Source organism: Rousettus aegyptiacus, unplaced genomic scaffold (genome assembly GCF_014176215.1).
Source record: "Rousettus aegyptiacus isolate mRouAeg1 unplaced genomic scaffold, mRouAeg1.p scaffold_m13_p_3, whole genome shotgun sequence".
Lineage (NCBI taxonomy): Eukaryota > Metazoa > Chordata > Mammalia > Chiroptera > Pteropodidae > Rousettus > Rousettus aegyptiacus.
Genome location: NW_023416306.1, coordinates 79,666,153 through 79,685,303, shown reverse-complemented (window position 1 = coordinate 79,685,303; position 19,151 = coordinate 79,666,153). Strand labels below are relative to the sequence as shown.

The 19,151-nt window shown below is 37.2% G+C and overlaps 2 protein-coding genes across 9 annotated transcripts in view; one reads left to right on the top strand and one right to left on the bottom strand.

The window, feature by feature from the left end:
• Positions 1–19,151, top strand: part of LOC107502051 (centromere protein P) — a 197,229-nt gene that overhangs the window by 125,446 nt on the left and 52,632 nt on the right. The window lies entirely within an intron of this gene.
• The window catches only part of ECM2 (extracellular matrix protein 2), a 33,599-nt gene that overhangs the window by 905 nt on the left and 13,543 nt on the right, over positions 1–19,151 (bottom strand). Inside the window, exons 2-9 of one of the 6 annotated variants that reach the window (XM_036218310.1) lie at positions 18,485–18,794; positions 15,183–15,371; positions 12,330–12,857; positions 10,170–10,285; positions 8,396–8,531; positions 4,339–4,496; positions 2,176–2,315; positions 511–741 (exon numbers count right to left, since the gene is read on the bottom strand). In XM_036218310.1, coding sequence (XP_036074203.1) covers positions 511–741; positions 2,176–2,315; positions 4,339–4,496; positions 8,396–8,531; positions 10,170–10,285; positions 12,330–12,857; positions 15,183–15,371; positions 18,485–18,770 — 1,784 coding nt within the window. In that variant the 5' untranslated portion in view covers positions 18,771–18,794. Of the gene's footprint in view, positions 1–500; positions 838–1,357; positions 1,504–2,175; positions 2,316–4,338; positions 4,497–8,395; positions 8,532–10,169; positions 10,286–12,329; positions 12,858–15,182; positions 15,372–18,484; positions 18,795–19,151 lie in introns of those variants that run through there. The other 5 variants (XM_016128832.2, XM_016128834.2, XM_016128835.2 and 2 more) reach the window with 5 other exon arrangements.

Sequence of the window (19,151 nt, the reverse complement as noted above, 5' to 3'; positions counted from 1 at the left end):
TCATGCTCTCTGGGCCGATGGAACACATGCGGAAAAGTGTGTCTCCAGAAGTGAGGGAAGCCAACTATCAATAAATTTATTTAGAACTTGTCCTTCAGGAGACTCTAGATAGAATTAGTTTTCATTTTAGCATATATTTAGATTTTATGCTCTACAGGTTAGAGTGTTTATTATTATATGTGAAGGTGGGAGCAGCACCATAATCTAGCCTTGGTACCTCATTTTAACCTGTTAAGGTTCTAAGTATCATATAACAATACATTGTTTAAAAAATATTTTACTACGAAAGTTTGCAAACATGATACAAAAATAGAAAAAATATAATGAATCCTTCTGTAACTATTATCATCTGGCTTCAGTAATTATTATCATTTGCCAATCTTGTTTAGTGCAACTAAAGTGTTACTTTTTTCCTTAGAGTAAATCCCGGACATCATGTAATGGTTGTTTAATTATATATTTTGTCATTTGCAACAATTTAAATGGATACTTGAATTTACCAGAATTTACCGTATCTTGTTGTTGTTCAACCTCAGAAAATGTAGTGCTTTCATTTCTTGTATCCCAGGTGGTATAGATTTTAAATCATTGTGATCCAGAAACAGCTCTCTCAGAGAATGATAAGCTCCGTAGAAGGAGACTCGGTCCACACTATCATCAGAGAGTTTGTTAAATGACAGATACAGGTATTCCAGTCCTGGTTTCATGTGGCCAAACACGTAGCCAGGAATGCGCTCGATCCTGTTCCCAAGGAGCACAAGGTGCAGTAGTGACTTGGGGAGGTAGGAGGGGACCTGATAGAGTTTGTTGTAGGAGAGGTCGATTGATTCTAGATTTCTATAGCAAAGAAAAGAGTAAACAGGGTAGAAAGAACATCAGGGCAGTGACTATGAGCTCTAGGTTTTGACAAGGCCAGTTAGCATGCTTATTGGTTCTCCTGCCAGCAGTCAGTGTGCAGTGTGCAGTGTGCAGCAGTAGTGCGACAGTGGCTGTTTGGCAGCTGGCTACAAGGTGTATGCTCACACCTGGGCACCACACAGCTGCTCAAGCTTACATCAGAGAGGAGTACCAGAGTTCAGAGAGAGAAAAACTCATATCCCAGGGGTAATGGTGAGGCCCAGAGAGGTCTCCAAATATCTCTAAGTTCAAATTTGAATCAGAAATGAAATTCAGGAGTCCTAGCCAACATCAAACTGCCTAAAGTCTTCTCTGGCTCCAGCAAGGAAGTAGCAGTATTATGGGGTTTTTGTGTTATTATTCCACATTCGATGTGACCTAACATCTGGGACTTGGAGTGAGACTGAGGGAACTAGAAAAGATTGTTCACTGGCCAGAAAATCCAGGAACTGTGAGCTACCTGGCTGGTTTCAGGACGTTCACTTGCAGCCTCTGCTTGCCTATGAAGACTTTGCAGCTGATGAAGATGTAATCACCTGCCGCCATCACATCATGCTGAGCCCATTTGGCCCTCGAGGCTTCTTTTCATCTCTCTCCACTCTGCTTCTGAAAGACACCTTTTCCTGGGCTATGCTAGTCAGATCCCTTATTCGCTTGCCACATGCTGGACCTGCTGACAGGGCTCAAACCAGCGTCCCCACATGGCTCATCCTTCCCCTTATGGTGGACAAGGCCCCCACACTGGCCCCTTCTCTGAGGACCACTGATTCTTCTCCAGGAAGATAGTCTCTGCTATCTGCCCTGGCTATCAGGCCAAGCATTCTCCAGTCTATTTTGTAAGACTTGAGTTAGAGAAATAGTTTGGAGGAATGAAGACAGTGTGCTGTAGGACAGACAGAAACCTGGCGCTTCTGCCTAAGTGAGGAGACGAAAAAGGGCAGTTTCCTTCCTCACTCTGTGCAGAGAGTTATCTCAAATTTCACAACTGCCTTATGAGGTCAACAGCAAGAGTGACATGGAGATCAGACCTCAGGTCCTTCTGCTCAGGTTCAGTTGTGGCTGGCTCAGCACTTGTTTGTGGTAAGGTGTCCATAGCAGCAATCATCGTGGTCATTCTAACACTGGTTATATCATTAGGGATTTGAACTGCATGAAAGCAACTAAGTTTTAGGGAGTGGGAGGTTCACTAAGAAAGGATGCATACCCCCATGTTCATACCCCGTTTAATAATGGCAAAAGGAAGAAACTAAGAAAGTCATATTGTAGCATATTACTTACTCTTGATTTATCCAAGCTAAAGGAGCGATCCTGTGTTCTTCAATTTTATTATAACATAGTACAATGACATTGATATTTCTGGTATGATTGAAACAAATTTCAGTTATTTCTTCAATTTGGTTGTTTTCTAGGTATAATTCCTATAATTAAGAGAAAGGACTATTATTTTTTTTTCTTCATGTTAGTCAAATATATTGTTTCATAGAAATTAAAATAGTATTATAGACTTCTCATTAGTATTATCTAAAGAGTCTTTTACTGCTCTTCCAAGCGAGTTCATTTTTTAAGCTGTCAAATTCTCTAATTGAAAAAAAAAATGTATCTGTTATGGTTCTGGAATTAAATGAATTTCATTTAATTATTTTTAACCGTAAAATGTTGCAAGATATAGCATGCCATAAAATTGTATAAAACTTTCTAATTTATAAAACTTAGCCTCATAAATTATCTCATTCAGGCTTCAAACCCCTAGAAAAAAGGTGAAAATTATAATCCCCATTTAGCAGTGGAGAAATGAGGAGTTGTGCCCAAGGTTACACAGCTAACATGAGGAAAACTCATCCTAGCTGGGCCCCATCCGTCCATGTTGTTTGTAATTTTTTTAGGCTCCCATTGTTTAGAAGAGCTCATATTGTAATTTATTAACTAAAAGTTAATTAAGAGCACTGATTTAACATCAGGGTAAAGTTTGCTAGAACTTGAAGTAAGTTTTCAACAGCTAGCTGCTTTCAAGTTAAATTCAGTTGTATTAGAGTTTTTCACTCAAGGATCTTGTTGGAATTCAGAAATAGAATTGTTATTTATCTTCAATGTAACTTTCTGTTCCTTCGTAGTAATTTTCTCCTCTTCCTCCTTTAATTTTTGTATTTGTTAGAAATAGGTAGAGATTTTTAGCTTTCTTGCTTTTATTTTCATATGTGCTTAGGGGTAAACTAGATCATTGGTTCCTAAACTTGGTAGTATATTAGAACCACCTGTAAGCTTTTTTAAGTGTAAATTCCAACTTAGATATACTTCAGTCAAAGCACACTTATCCATACATTGAAATTCTGCGGCTCTGAAACAGTGCCTTGGATAGATTCAAAGCACACACACCTGTGTGGACAGTACTTCTCACACGCCTGACAGGTCTTTTGGAAAGAAACCAAGGACAGGAGGATCAAATGGAAACACTGCTCTTTGTATTATTCAAGAGAGGTGTATATGTGTGCATGTGTGTATGTTACTGTGCACATGCATATCTATTGAAAATTTTTAGGAAAGTTATAAATTGCTGACTTTACCCTACAAAGAACCTGATTTAGCATATCTGGGATAGGTCTAGGAGTCTGTATTTCTTTAGAATTCAAGTGATTGTGATATAAAGCCAAGTATTGGAAACTCAGTCTTTACTATTTTGGTAAATTCTAAAGTTATATCTTTTTTTGCAACTAGGAGGAGGAGGAAGGGTGATGGGTGGGTCTGGCAACAGCAGCAGATGGAGTTCAGTGGCCCCCTCTTGGTTCACTGAGTCCATAATTGTGGGAAACTTCGTTCTTCCTTTCCTTCTTGCTGGTGACTGTGTGGGGGGGGGGGGCGGTGTTGGGGGTTGGGGTGGTGGCCCGGGTTTCAGCTAGGTCTACCAGACCTCCATGTTCTTAATGCAAGAAGTTGGGGTGTGCAGCACTGGGGCAGTTGGTAGGAGCTGGTTAGAACTGGTAAGTTATGGGGAGGGAAACCTGCAGGCACAGTCAGCAGTCTTCTCTGTAGATTGCATCCGTCCACTCAGGGTCACTGCTAGTCCATGTGGGAGCATTTTGGGATGAATGTCACAATTCCTGTTTGGGACAGTAAACTGTCTTGCAAGTCAGGGTATCTTTTGCAAGTTGTAGTTTCTGTTTACCTTTTCAGTTCATCTTCCCCAGTCTCTTTCCTAAAGCTGTCAGCAGGACCATATATTACTTTATCAAGTTATAATTTAGTTTCATAGTTATAATTTTGATTCATAATTTTGTATTATTTGAAGAGAAAACTGTTCAAATTATGGTATATTCTATATATAGCATCAAAATTAGTGAGTTTAATATGCACCACAATAATCTCTTAAAATATATTTTTTTTTTTTTGTTTTTTTGTAGCTTACCATATTTAAAATATAAAGCATTAAAAGAAAGATATTGGTACCTCAATAGAAGCAGGAAGACCCTGTGGTACAATTCTAAATTTATTTCTTCCTAGACGCAGGTAAGATAGGCTCTTCAAAGGTTGAAAAGCCAAAGGATTGACATTGGTTTCACTCAGATCATTTCCTTCCAATTCTAAGGTGACTAATTGACTTAAGTCTATAAAAAAAAAAAAAATCATCAGGATATTAGGATAATTGGAAAACCACGTGATTTCTATAACCTTATAAAATGTCCTTGAAATATTTAGTTTATTTGGAGGGCAGGTGTTATAGCTTCTTTTTTTTGTATTTCCCTGTAGAGCCTTTACTCAAGTACTTTGTACATCCCAAATGTTCGGTTCAGCTAAGGCTGAATGCTGAGTGCCATGGGGTCCAGTGTAGAGGCAGGCCTGTAGAGAAAATATGCACTATACAGAACTGGGGGTTGGGGGTTAAGAGAATTGGGGCGCCCCATAGAGGCAGTGATGAGCAAGAAGTAAAAGGTTGTAAAAGATCATTTGTAGTGTTTGCAAAGATAAGTAGGTTGAAATGGCAACATAACTGGGGATGGAGAAAGAGTGTAATGCAATGGCTGATTCCCTTTCCAGGACAAAGAAGGAGCACTCTTTGCCTGGCAAACCCTCAGTCTCTGGACACAGGAGTTGCAGCAGTAAACTCCCATCACCGTTGTTCACTTCCTGGCAGAGAATGCAGCCAAATGGACATTTTGAAAGGAAAATTTTAAAAACTTTCTATGTATTCAAATCGAGCTACCAAGAAAGGCCTTAATACAAACAAATGTTTTTCTAAATTATTTCTCCTGGCTTCAGGAATGGAATGATCCAAATTAATTGGAAGCTTAAAGAAGAATGGACAGCTTAGCAGTGATGATTCCCAGAGGCTTCTGAGTCAGATATTCAGGGTGTGACTTTGGAGTTTGTTCAGTGGCCAAGATTTTTAGAATAGGGGATGTTTTCATATTCAGCTCAAGTCATGGAGAAGCATTGCTCTGAATGCTCTGTGCAACTTAGTTGCTACTCTTAGGCCTATCAGAGAAGCAAAACAGTACCCTCAGGAGTACAGATCATAGACTCTAGAAGATGAAACAGAGGAGACAGCAGGGTAGACTTGAATGAAATGGAAATGTGAGCAGGGCTCAGCTGGTGGTGTTTAAGATTAGGGGAAGGGCTGAGAGACAGGAATTAGGCCAACAAGTAAACTATGATAAGTGATTATATTTCCTCATAGTCTCTCTAATTTCCAAAACTGAATATACTGAGAATCTATTATGTTTATCTAGTACATATTTGAGGTTCAAGAATGTAATAGAAGTTTTCCAGTGAAAAACAGATAATAGAAGTAGACTAATAGTCATTACATGACCTCAGAAAAGAAATGTAATACACAATGCAAACATATTATACATACTTTATAATTATTCTCTGGTTTATGTGTATACTGTATGTGTAGGAAGATACATGGTATGTGTGTTCCTATATGTAACAAGAAACAGGATAGAGTTAGAGAAGGTTAAAATGTTCTTGTAGACTTGGGATAGAAAGAGGATTTATTAGCAAGGAACTGATAGGAAGTCTTTCCTGCTATGGGGAAAGAGAACAAGATGACAGGTTATGAACATGGATAAATATGCTTGAGAATAAGATCTCATAGGTAGTCCAAGTGAATAGCCACGCACAATCATTGCTAGAGGGGCTGCTGTGATTGTGGGTATTGGTTTATTTCCATAATTAATGAAGACAGGAACATTTTTAAAGCACATCTAGTTTTCTCCTGCTGTCCCTCCATTCTGTCCTCCATTCCTCCTCCTGAATTATAAGACCCTCCTTTTCTGCCTAGTGAGTATGCAAATCTCTCGGCAGATCGTGGATGAACTCCAGGCACCTTGTCCCAGCATGTGCAGCTCTTTGTTGTCTGGTTCCTGCCCATCTCCTGCCCTTCACTCCCCACTGCTCCATCCACGCCTCATATCCCAGACTCACAGAACTGCATGAAGTTCCCGTAACATCCAGATTGTCTCATTTCTCCATGCTTTTGCACATGCTACTTCTCTCCCTCAACTGCCTTTCTTCCCTTACCTGGAACTATATATAACCGGAAAGGTCCTAAGTGAAGACTTGCCACAAGAGATAATAGAAGAACAGCAGGCTACTGATGGCTAAACCGCGGGCTTCCACCCTAAAGAAGCAGAATCAAAGCACTGGCGGTGGCCTTTCTCAGGCTCACCCTGCTCACTTCTGGTCAGCCCGATCATCCACAGCAACAGGACTCATAGGAACTGGGGAGTCTCAATGTCTACAGTAGTCAAGAAAAAAACCAGCACCCAAGGGGCTAGCACTTGAGCAAGACTAAGAACTCAGTCCAAACAGAAGAGGAGCCTGCCCACACAGAATGGAGGAGGCTCTGTGGATGAAATGACAGTGGAGAGCCTCCTCACTGGCCACCTGCACAGGGCCGCTGCCTCCACAGTACTGGGACTATGGAGATGAGAAGGGAGCACGCAAGGGGGAGGGAATGCCAGTTTGCCCTGCACCATAGTTGACCCTCTGGAGATATGGAAGCATTTATGCATGAGGGAGAAGAATGTGCAGAGAAGCAGTCTCAGAAATGTGTGAGAGCACTTTCTAAATATGGGCTTTTGTTTTACAACGTGTCACTTGATAACACTGCTAGGAATTTGTTCTCATACATAGTGCACATACAGCCTGTCAGTATACTTCTTCTAAATTAAGTGTTCCTTTGGTCTGTTTCAATTTCTAGTAGTTAGAAATTGGATCTTCTAATATCTTTTTCATATGACAAAGCCCATCGAATTTTGTGTTTATTAATGTTTTTCTTGTGTACTCTGAAATCCATCTCGAAATAGAGTATTTCTATAACTCTGGAATCCTCAGATTTGGCAATTCACATATTGTTGTTGTTGTTTTTTTCTCATCACCAGAAGTGTTTACGTCTATGAAGTTTTTTGGGAATGAAAGGAAATAATTGAATTATTTTATGCCTTTAAAAGCTTAGGTTTTTATCAATGTTAATATAATAAGTATATTTCAAGACAAATAAAAATTTTTGAGCACTATACCTCCAGAGCTGCATTAGACTGTTAGGAAGATAAAATGAAAAATTAGATAGTCTTTGTCCTTAAAAAACATATAGTCTTATCAAAGACATTATCTAGAATTTATAAAAAGCTAAATGAAAAACTGCTTCTTTTATTCAGAGTTCAATATATGACAGCTTCAGTAATGCACAACCGTAATAGTCAATTCCAGGTGTATCAAATGTATGTAATGTGGGGCACCTTCACTAAAGCCCATTCATAAGAAAGCCAGGCTGTCATGGCAGCCAAACACCCACATGCATCTTTTGTCTTGCCCTGTGGGGTGAGTGGACTACCTCACTGACACCTAGTGGCAGAAGTGCCATGATAACCCTGTTGGTAACAAGACGGTCAAAGCCAAAGTGACTGCCATAGTGTATATGTGCTAAAGCTAATGTACTCTGTAGAATACTGTAGGATATCCCCTCAGCCTCACATATAGTGCCTACTTATTCATATTTGATATATAATTCTCATGTGCCATCAAATGACAAAAAATTGCAAAATGTGTGGAGGTGGCAGGAGTTGCTGCTGGGGTGTATTGAGCATCTAAGAGTGATAAAAGAGACCCAATCAACAAACTCCAGTACAGCATTACCACCACTAACCACACCAAAAACATCAGTACAGACACAGCACCAGAACATATGGCTGTGTGTGGAATGTTAGTGTAACTCTTAGGATATTACGGATTTGGAATTCGGTTATTGTATTATAGATGATGAGAACCTGAAATCGTAGAGTTTTATTTCTATTTAGAGGACTTTTTAAGACAATGAGCAGTTTAAAATCCATTTAAAAAAGTTTACCAGTCAATAGTTAAAATAAGTTTATCATTTGAAATTGTTAAGTGACCTAAAAAAACCTCACTAGCAACTCTTTGGCAATACTGCAAATAAAATTCCCATGTGAATACAGAAGAAAGGTTATAAGAACACATCATTAAACCAAATGTTTAATACCTGATAAACTTTCTTCATCAATAGCCTGAAGATTGTTCTCATTGATTTTAAGTTCTTCTAATGTAGATGGTAGTTCTGAAGGAATCTCTACCAAAGTGTTTCCATCCATATTCAGGTGCATTAACTTCTTCAGAAGCTTAAAAAGCAAAACTCAAAATTATTTGTTTATCTGGTCACAGATGTATAGTAATGTGTCTTATTTAGCAATCAGTTTGCTGTAATTACTATAGTTTTACACCTATATTTACAAGTTTAGACAGGAATCCCCTTATTCTCCCTGCCAGGTGGATGCTGATATTGTTAGTATTTATTCCCAGGCATTTTCAGCAAACTATATTGGATGATTTTGTATTTTATACAACATATTTATCACCTATTACCGTGGTTTTATTAAGCAAGAGAAAGCTTCTGTCACCATTGGATTGTATCTCAGCAGTAGACACAAAGTTAATTAAATCATGCAGTATCATGAATCTGTCATGGATATTAAAATTAGGACAGCAGTTTGAATCCTTTCAATGTATTTGTAAACCTCAGTGTTCTATCGTCATCAAGAATCATGAAATAGCACTAATTATAGTGGAAATTCTTCCAAATGAAGTACTACAAATATTACAAGCTATTCCTGTATGGTACCCAAACAGTTTTGACTGCCTAAGAAGTGAATCTCCATTTGTGGTTGCATGCTTGATAGCCATATTAGCCTGCACTACGAAAGGAGCGCTACAGTTGGTCAGGTTTTAGTGAAACCACGTGAACAATTCTGTGGTGCCCAGAGTCAAATTTCAGCAGTTTGGGAATGGGACAGAAAATCTAAAAACAAGCAAAGAAGGTAATTTCCTACAGTGTTTTGCTTTCTGATCAAATTCAGGAAATGCACGAGTCCCAGGTATTGTGTCAGAAGGATGGCTAGCATGGGGCAGGCATTCTGGGCCTGTGACATAAACATGTATACTACCTGGACTGTTCTCATCTGCCAGCCCAAAATTTGAATGAGAACCAGGAACTGAGCATCTAAGAGCCAGCAATTTGTCCAAAGGGGATAAAGTTTGACCTTGTGGGATGTAGTATGCTTTACTTGGGTTTCTTAAAGCATACATATTTTTTAGTATTTGTTTATATACACAAACCTCTCCTTTCTTGTTTTTGCCTTTGTTTTGTTTTTCTGAAATTTCTTTCTTTTCTCCTTTTAAGAGAAAAAAATTGTCAAATCTGAGTCTTTCAGAAGTTTATTCTGTGCCGTTTCCTCCCTTCTCTCCCTTTTTGTCCCCTCCAACTTATCCCCTTGCCAATTTTCATCAGAGTCCATTTGTTTTTCCAGAACCCCTCTTATACTTCATCAGATGTTCCCCATGGCACAAAATAGGGAAGCTCTAACTTGCCGGCCTCAAAATGTCAATAGAATTTCCAGATTAAGCTATCCTTTCTTCTCAGCAATACTTCACGTACTAAGAGACCATGTTTCAATATGTTTTCAGCTACTTGGGGGAAAACTACTCTATAAATTCACATTAGTTTTGTCATTGATGCTTTTGTTGGTACTCTAATGGTGAATCATAGAAAAGCCAGCCAGAAACATGTGAAACAACAGACTTTTTTCAAGATAAAAAATGAATACAGTTTAGGGACATCAGAGAGGAAACTTTCTTAGGCAAAAACTACCTGTTAAAACGTTTAACCCTTCCTCCCTTTCCTATCTCCACCTGCTGCCGGTACATGTCATGGAAAAGCCGTCTAAGTAGATTGTTACTGACAAATCAGAGTGTATATTTACCTTAAATGCTTTTGGACCTATGCCTGAAGAGGTGATATTATTGTTGCTTAGATTAAGCCTTTCCAAATTCGGTAATCCATTAAATGCTTCATCTGGAATGGAGGTGATGGAATTGCCTAGGACACATAGCAGTTGTGTTTTAGGCCTGTGTGTCTCTACATACATGTATATGCATGTACATGTATCACACATGTGCATGTGCTTTATCTGGAGGAGAAAACAATACTCATAACAAGTATAGAATATATATTATGTAAACAAATGCACATTTAGGAAAATAACAAGACTGTAATTAGACTCTTTAACATAGTCAAAATTTTCACTCTAAGGACTTGTTATATTTTAGATAAAACTGCTTTAAAATGCCAGAATGTGGTTTGCTAGACAATTCTGTTAGCATTATACATTTTATGACAAGGACATGTTTCTGGAAAGTTATATAAAAACTTTTATAGTTTTTCATATTTTCCCATTGACATTTCGTAGACCCTGGATCAGAAATATGATACTATTTTTAATCAATGAAACCTTGGACATATCACTCACTTTCTCTGAGCATCAGTTTCCTTAATAAGCAGCTTGGGAAGATAATCTCTCAGATCACCATCAGATTTAATGTTTTACTTTTATTATTTTAATCCACAATAGTTCCTGCATGCCTTAAATTTGTGGAGTTGTTTGGACATTTAGTTAAGTACAGTAGTCAATGATTTTAAACCCAGAAAATGAGCTTACCAGAAATACGAATACTATAAAAACCACATAGTGACCTGCTTGTAAAACCAAGATACTGTGACTGAGCACAAGTTATTTGTCTTTCATAAGACTTTAGATTTTGACAAATCAAGTTTTCTTATGGCAGAGCATGTCTGGCTGCAGGCTGCAGGCGGATGGGGCATTACTAGAGGAGTCTCTATATATGAGAAGAATTTCTTAGGAGATCATAAGTGGTGTCAGGAAGGCCACAACAACTGGTGGTGTCCCATCAGACCAGCCATCCTAAACAAAGATGTTGGACTTTTTCTAATGAGTATTTATTGATTATGGTAGTTTTATTGATGGTAGTTTATGATTCCCCTAAGACACATCTGAAACTATTCAGATACTATCACTCCTGCTTCTGTGCCAGGTATGGGCCTTGTCATGTAGACAAATGCCCAAGCTTGTCAACCAGCCCAGTCTCCCTGCCAACCAGACACACACACACACACACACACACACACACATCTGGTCATGCCGTTCCTCCACTCAGAACCCTTCTAGGTGGCCCTGTAAAATATGATAAGTAAAAGATCTGGACCACTCTATGTTCATCCGAATAGCTAAAATGAGGGGGGAAACAGCTGACAGGAAGTGGAGCTGCAGGACCTCTCCAACATAGCTGGCAGGAATGTGGCAGCCACTTTAGGGACTGTTTGGTAGTTTGCTATAAAGTTAAACATGCATTTACTTGTCACTCAGCAGTCCTACTCCTGGGTATATACTCTAGAGAAAAGATAAATTAGACCCACACAAATATCTATATGCAGGTGTTTAAAGCAACCGTACACATAATTGACCCAAACTGGAAATCATCTAGCTGTCTTTCAGCTGGTACCTGTGGTTCATCCAAGCAATGAAACACCACTCAGCAGTGAGAAGGAACAAGATACTGATAAATGCAACAACCTTGGTGACCCTCAAAAGCAGTATAATGGCCCAATTGAAAAAGCTATGTACTGAATGGTTCAATTTCCATGACATACTGGAAGAGGCAAAACTATTGAAAGAATGCATTAATGGTGGCCAGGGCTGGTGAAAGGAGATATGTGAGGGAATTTGGGGAGGTGATGGAAATGTTCTGTATCTTGATTGTGGTGGTGGTTGCATATGTCAAAACTCAAGAACATGCTAAAAATAAATTTTTACTATATAAAATTATACCTCAGTAAAGCTAACTTTAAGAAAAAAGTCCATGGGAAATCATCATTTGATATGGAGGAATTTGCTTTCTACCTATGTAAACACCTACCTCCTCTGCAAAGTTTCTGTGTTTGAAGATTGTGAAATTAGGCCATTTGGAGTCAATTTATATTATGAAATTAAAATATAACATTCATAGGACATTGAGAATTATTTACTTTTAAAGCGCAAGGTAAAACAGACATCAACATCTCTTACCACTGAGCTCCAGACTAGTGATCTCTGGTGTTGTTAGTGGTGGTATCTGTGTGAGGTCAGCACTGATGCAGCTGATGGTCCTGTAGGACAGAGAGCACCTGCTTGGCAGAGGAGGCATGCCTCTGGGAGGAGCAGGAACTGGGAGTTGAGAGGGCATCCTGAACATGTCTCCTCTGATCGTCTCATCCTCGTCTTTGTCTTCCTCCTCCCTTGCTGGGTTTCTGTGTTGATGTTCCTCCTCCCCAGGCCTCCGATCTTCCTCTTCTCTGCTCTCTCTCTCGCCGGGAAGTCTCCCTTCATCCCCAGGTCCATGCATCTTTTTCTTTTGTTCCCTGTCTTCATTTTCTTTAATGTCTTCATCCTCCTTAGATTCAATTCCCTCTTTTTTCAATGCTTGATCCATTTCCACCTGAGGAGGTGGCAGTTGCTTCTGAAGTAAATGAGTAGGTTCTCTTTTTTCTGAAGAATCACCAGAAAATTCTGTTTTGTCATTTAATGTTGTACCACTGAGTAGTGAATAGGAGGCTACTGACCACACAAGGAGGAGACAGCAGGGGCAAGTTGTAATATTAATAAAAGGAAGAATCATAGTGAAAATGAGGTTAGTATTAGTTCCTCCAGGTATTGGAGTACAGTTTAATTATGAAATGCATCTTGAAATTTTTGCCTGAATAATTATAATTGTAACTTACCTCTATTTTGAAAGATCTACTATGGACAATTTTTGTTTTGCCTGTGGCCTTACTATTTATTTTTACTAAAGTGTCATACTACCCGGTGACTAAAGAGGGAATAATATTGCCACATGATGCAAAATGGTAATCAGTTTTATTGTGAGATTGCAATATAGTAAGATGTGATACCTTTATAATAATACTGTTCAATTCATTTGGGTTATTAATAATGTAAGAATTTGTACACTGTCAGACATAAAAAAGTGAAACGTATATATTACTTGCTTATGGTAGTAAAATTGACTTTCGTTTATAGATTTATTATTATTTTTGTCTAATTTTCTTTCAGTCCCATCGGCCTAAAAGCATTCTCTGATAGAGAGTTCTCTTATTTTTTTCCACTCAGTATCCACTTAAATCATTTTTACTTCTTGAGGCTTACAGAATACATCCAGGACTTAAATGATGTTGTTTTAACCTAGACATATGCTTGAGAGTACTTTTTATTATTCCATGATGATAAGAGCAGAACTATAGTAGTAGAAAATTTATATACATTTGTATTTAGATGTTAATATCTTAGGCTAATGAAAGGAAGACGTGTCTAAGATCAGACTTCATACTCACCTTCTGAATGAAGAGTTCTAAGGAGGAGTGAGTTCAGTGCATAGATTTTCTTCCATCAAAATATACAAATTTACTTAATCATCTCCCTGCTTTTATTTGATACTATGTATGTCATCCCCCAAAAAAGTCTGTGAGTTATTTTTATCTTATCTCTGGTAGAAAATGCAAAAGGAGAATAGGAAAAAATGAGAAGGAAACTAAAGCTAACATATTGAAGCATTTAAAATCCTTCTTGTAGATCCAAGTTTATTTTTCCAAAATAATTATAGTATTTCAAGATATTCCAAGTCCTTTGAAAAATATTTGAGAATTTCTGAATCTTGCCTTTATAAACTTTGTGTTTTACCCCTAAGGAGTCAGTTAAATTAGTAAACACTTATTTTCTAACATTTTTTAAGTCATAACACCTTAGTAAAATAATTGGTAGTAGCTACCAAAATATAATTCCTGAATATTCTGAAGTTCTTCCTAATAGGAGACTTTTGTAGACACCTACTCTGTGATTATTCTGTGTGTGTAAACAACCTACCTTGATCATAGATAAAACACATCCCAATCCCTTCTCATCAAATTATTTAACATGCATTTGTTTCATAATTCTTTGGCTAGACTTTTCTCTATGGCAGACCTGCACCTCCCGAGGATTCTGTACTCCATCAGGTATGGGCCTCGTAGGGTAAGGGGACAGTGAGCAGCCAACGAAACCCATAACTTAACCTTCCTGTGCATAGCAGTGCCACAAAAGAAAGCACTCCTCCAAATAGACTGGAGAGTTGGGCTTTATTCTGTCTAGATACAGACTCCTCCCTTTGTTCACCATGAGTTCTTCATTTTCTTTTGGAATAATAATTATACCCACATTGTGTTGTGCTAAGTAAGATAATGCATGTAAAGGACTAAGCAGAGCTCTTCATACATACTAAGAACTCAGGGACTGTTGTCTGTGTCACTACATTTCTAAAGCAGAGAGTCAAATGTGGAATGTGATCTGATCCTAGTTTACTTCTTCTGATAGAGGTAGAACTAGAAAGCCAAGATCTTTTATTTCTGACCCCTGCTATATTCTTTCCCAAGTGATTTCTATGTTTATCATAATTGTGCCAATATTTTAAGTACTCTGATGACTAGTTTATAATAATTTAAAACTTAAGGTAAGTATATGATTTCACTTATATGCAGAATCTAAGGAACAAAAAGAACAAACCAATCAAAAACAGACTCACAAATATAGTGCACAATTTGGTGAAGGCCAGAGGGGAGGGGTCTTGGGGGAGGCTGGGAGAATGGGGTGAAAGGTTAAAGAAGTACAAATTAGTAGTTGATAGTTGATCACGGGGATAGGGAGCATGGCAGAGGGAAGCAGTTAACATTAATATGATGGCTAGGTGGAGGGCCAAGGCAGCAAGGGAGCAATTGGGGTGATCATTTTATGTGCTATATAGATGTCTAACCAATGTACCATATACTTGAAACTATAAAAGGCAAAATAAAAACACATGGAAGTTAAGGACCAAATCACATGTGATACTTTGTTTTGGCTAAATATGTATACCGGTATCAGAGCAGACTGGGCAGCATTCTCCTGCAGGTATAACTGTTTTGGGGCACATCTGAGGGTGGCACATGGTTTCATCACAAAGCACTCTTCCATTTGAGCAGAGGCAGGTTGTACAGGGCTCAGGAGACCATACAGCTTTGTTGTACATAGTTATCCCATTTACCAAACAGTGTCCCTTCTTTCCTAAAAGAGAACATAAGACATTTAAATTCCTTGTGTGGTTACCAGCCCCTATGAATTGAAGTGAGTATGTTCTGAAGTCAGATAGATAGAACCACAAAAGAATAGCATTCTATGTGCATTCATGCTTGGTTGTAACCATCTGAAATGCTTTTCATGTGCTCTTCTCGCAACCTCTCTCTCTCTTGGGCTCTGAGAGTGGCCTCCTCATGGTAACTTGACTCTGTGAATTGTGCTTCCATCCTGTATCTGTCAGGATAGCTAAGTTATACAAGAATAGATAGGTAGATAAATATGTCAACTAAGCAGGCCATTAGACAGTAGATTTGAATACTAGAGGGAATATTTTACTTCCGACCTTAGTCATTCCTAATAACTCTTCTCCATCTGATAAGCCATTGTCCCCAAATTCCACCCCCAGATGGGCTCTCACATTTGTGCCTCCCTTTCCCTCACCACTGTGTCATCCCAATTCAGGCCATACCCTGTCTCTCAATTGGTTATTTAAAGTAGACTAATCCCAGTCACCCAGTTCTTCTTGTGGAAAAATAGATACATATAAGTTTTTTTCTGATTATAAAAGTACTGTACTCAAAATTACTATAATCAAAATTCCAACAGCCTTTTTTACGGAAATGGAAAAGTTGAACCTCAGCTTCATACAGAATTACAACAGGCCCCAAATGGCCAAAATATCTTAGGGGGCGGGGGGACCATAGTTGGAGAACTCACACTTTCAGATTTCAAAACTAACTACGAAACTGCAATAATCAGCTCATGGTGGTGTGGTACTAACATAAAGATAAACATATAGACCAATGGAATATTGAAAGTCCAGAAATAAACCTATGAAATAAATCTATGGCCAAATGATTTTTGAAAAGAGTGCCAAGACCATTCAGTAGAAAAAAAATAGTGTCTTCAACAAATGGTGCTGGGACAACTGGATATTCACATGCAAAAGAATGAAGTCATCTTCTTCATATCAAATATAAAAATTAACTCAAAATGGATCAAAAACCTAAATATAAAAGCCAAAACTGTAGTGTTCATAGGAAAAAGTATAGATGTACATCTCCGTGCCCTTAGATTTCCAGATATGACTCCAAAAGCATAAACAACAAAAAATAAATAAATTGAACTTCATTGAAATTAAGATTTTGATGCATCAAAGGACATTTAGAATGTGTAAGGATAGTTTGCACAATGGGAGAAAATAGAAAATATTTTCTAATCATATTTGATAAAGGCCTAATATCTAGAGTATACGTAAAGAACTCTTAAAACTTAACAACAGAAAGATAACAACCCAATTAAAAAACAAGCAAAGAACTTGAATACACATTTCTCAAAGAAGACAACAAGGACATAGAAAGGTGTTCAACATCATTAGTCATTAGGGAAATATAAATTAAATCACAATGAGATACCCCTTCACATCCACAAGAATGGCTATATTTAAAAAAATGGAAAATAACAAATGTTGCCAAGGATGCAAAGGAATTGGAATCTTTGAACATTTGCTGGTTGGTATATAAAATGTGTCACCTTTATGGAAAACATTTGGTGTTTCCTTAATAAATTAAATATAGAATTATATGGCCCAGCATTTATATTCCCCATATTCTACTTCTAAGTATATTCTCAAGAATATTGAAAACAGGAGTTCACATAGAAACTTGTTCACAAGTGTTTATAACTGTGCAATTTACAGTAGTCAGAGTTAGAAACAACCCAAATGTCCATTAACAGATGAATAGATAAACAATATGTGGTACATCTATATAATGGAATAAGAGTGAAATACTGACATACTGCAACATGGATGAACCTTGAAATCATTAAGTAAAATAAGCCAGACACAAAAGACTGCATATTATGACTCCTTTTATATGACATATCCAGTATAGGCAAATTTTAGATATAGAAAGATTAGTAGTTGCCAGGAGCTGGGTTTAGAGGAAACTGGGAAGTGACTGCTATATATGGAGTTTCATTTTGGGGTGAAGAAAATGCTCAGGAACTATAGTGGTAATGGTTACATAACATCGTGAGTATACTAAGTGGTAAGTTTTATGTTATGTGTATTTACCACAATTATTTTATAAAAATGCACTATTAGACCACTGGAAAACATTTTAGGTTAATTGAGAAATGTTTAGTATACATCTGTGCTTTTTTATGCATACTGCCCTATATTACATATTTTAAAACAGATTTGAGATCACATTCTGCATACTTTTTAACCTTTTTATTTTTTATTATAGCTTGGATAACTTTTCACTTAACTAGGGAAAGTGACCTCATCATTCTTTAGTTTTTGTGGGTACACTATTATTATCATATGTGTTTAGTAAGATTTCCCAGCCTCCGACTTTTTCTTCTCCCAATTATGCTGTAAATGTGACCTAAATTGTGTACTTTCATGGTGATTATATGTTATTTCTGTTAACTTTGTGGAAGTAACATCATTTAGAAGCATTTGGCCACAATATTATCTGGTGATTTTTTTTTTTTTTTGTCATTTGAAAGTTTTATGTAACCTACATAAATTTTTTTGTTGTTCCAAACCTGCAAAAATGTGGACCATTAAATACTAGTTTTTAAAAATGCTTAGTTGAAGTTTTGGCAGAATTTCTAATCTTTTCAGCCTTTAAAAATTCATTGGTTTAGCCTGTATAAAATAAAATCAGTGGCTTAACTCCATTTTTTTATTGAAAATTTTTGATTGAAAGTATTTACTAGCCATGTATTTATAGAATCATCTGAATCATTTGTTTTATATCCTAGATGATATATCATTATAAATGAAAAAGCAGTTTATAAATGTATGTGCATATTACCTATGTTATGATAACAACTATTTAAAATACATGACATAGTTAACAGACTAGAAATAAAACAAAATAGTTACTATGGTTTTGTAAGTATAGTTGTAGGATAACTTTTTTTTTTCTGTTTTCCAATTTTATATTCTAAGTACATTCTGTAAATGATTTTTAAAATTAAATTAAAATTTATATTTGTAGATTAAATAAAAAGATAATATAAGTAAAAAAAAAATTTTATCTTCATGGAGATTCTTTCTCCCTCTCTCTTTAGTACTGTTTTCTTACCTGGCAGCACATTATAGCTTGATTCTACTCCAAGAAACCTTATAAAGGATTCAAACTTCTCCGTGCTGTAATCCAAGTTAACCATGGGAAATGTTGCTGTTGGTGTCCCCATTGTTGTCTGCTGCATTCCAGGCTGTCTACTGGATCTGTGGTTTGGTGAAGAACTTTTCTTCAATCTTCTGTAATACATCTTCCTTTTTTGCTTCCTAGGAATTGTTTCATTTTGTCCAAAGTCAGTTTGGAAAATGATAAGCAGAAAAATACAGAATAGACTTTCAAACTTCATGCTTGCTTTTTTACGATCCAGTTCCTAGAATGAGAATGAAACAGAATTTTGGAGTTAGTGGTGACTAACTTTTTATCTCTGAAATCTGGCTTATAATTGCCTACATTCTTCAGCAGCGAGTCTTTGAGAAATAATACATGATAGTGGGCTCTGTGCTATAATATTACTGCCAAATCAGAATTTAGAATTTTTCTATTAGAATCAAGCAACATCTAATCTATAACAGGCATGAGCAAACTTTTCTATAAAGGACCAGATAGTAAATATTTTAGGTTTTATAGGCCACATGTTCTCTTTCATAACTACTCCGCTAGACCTTTGTAGCATGAAAGCAAATAATATGTACACAGATGGATGTGGCTGTATGCTGATAAAACTATT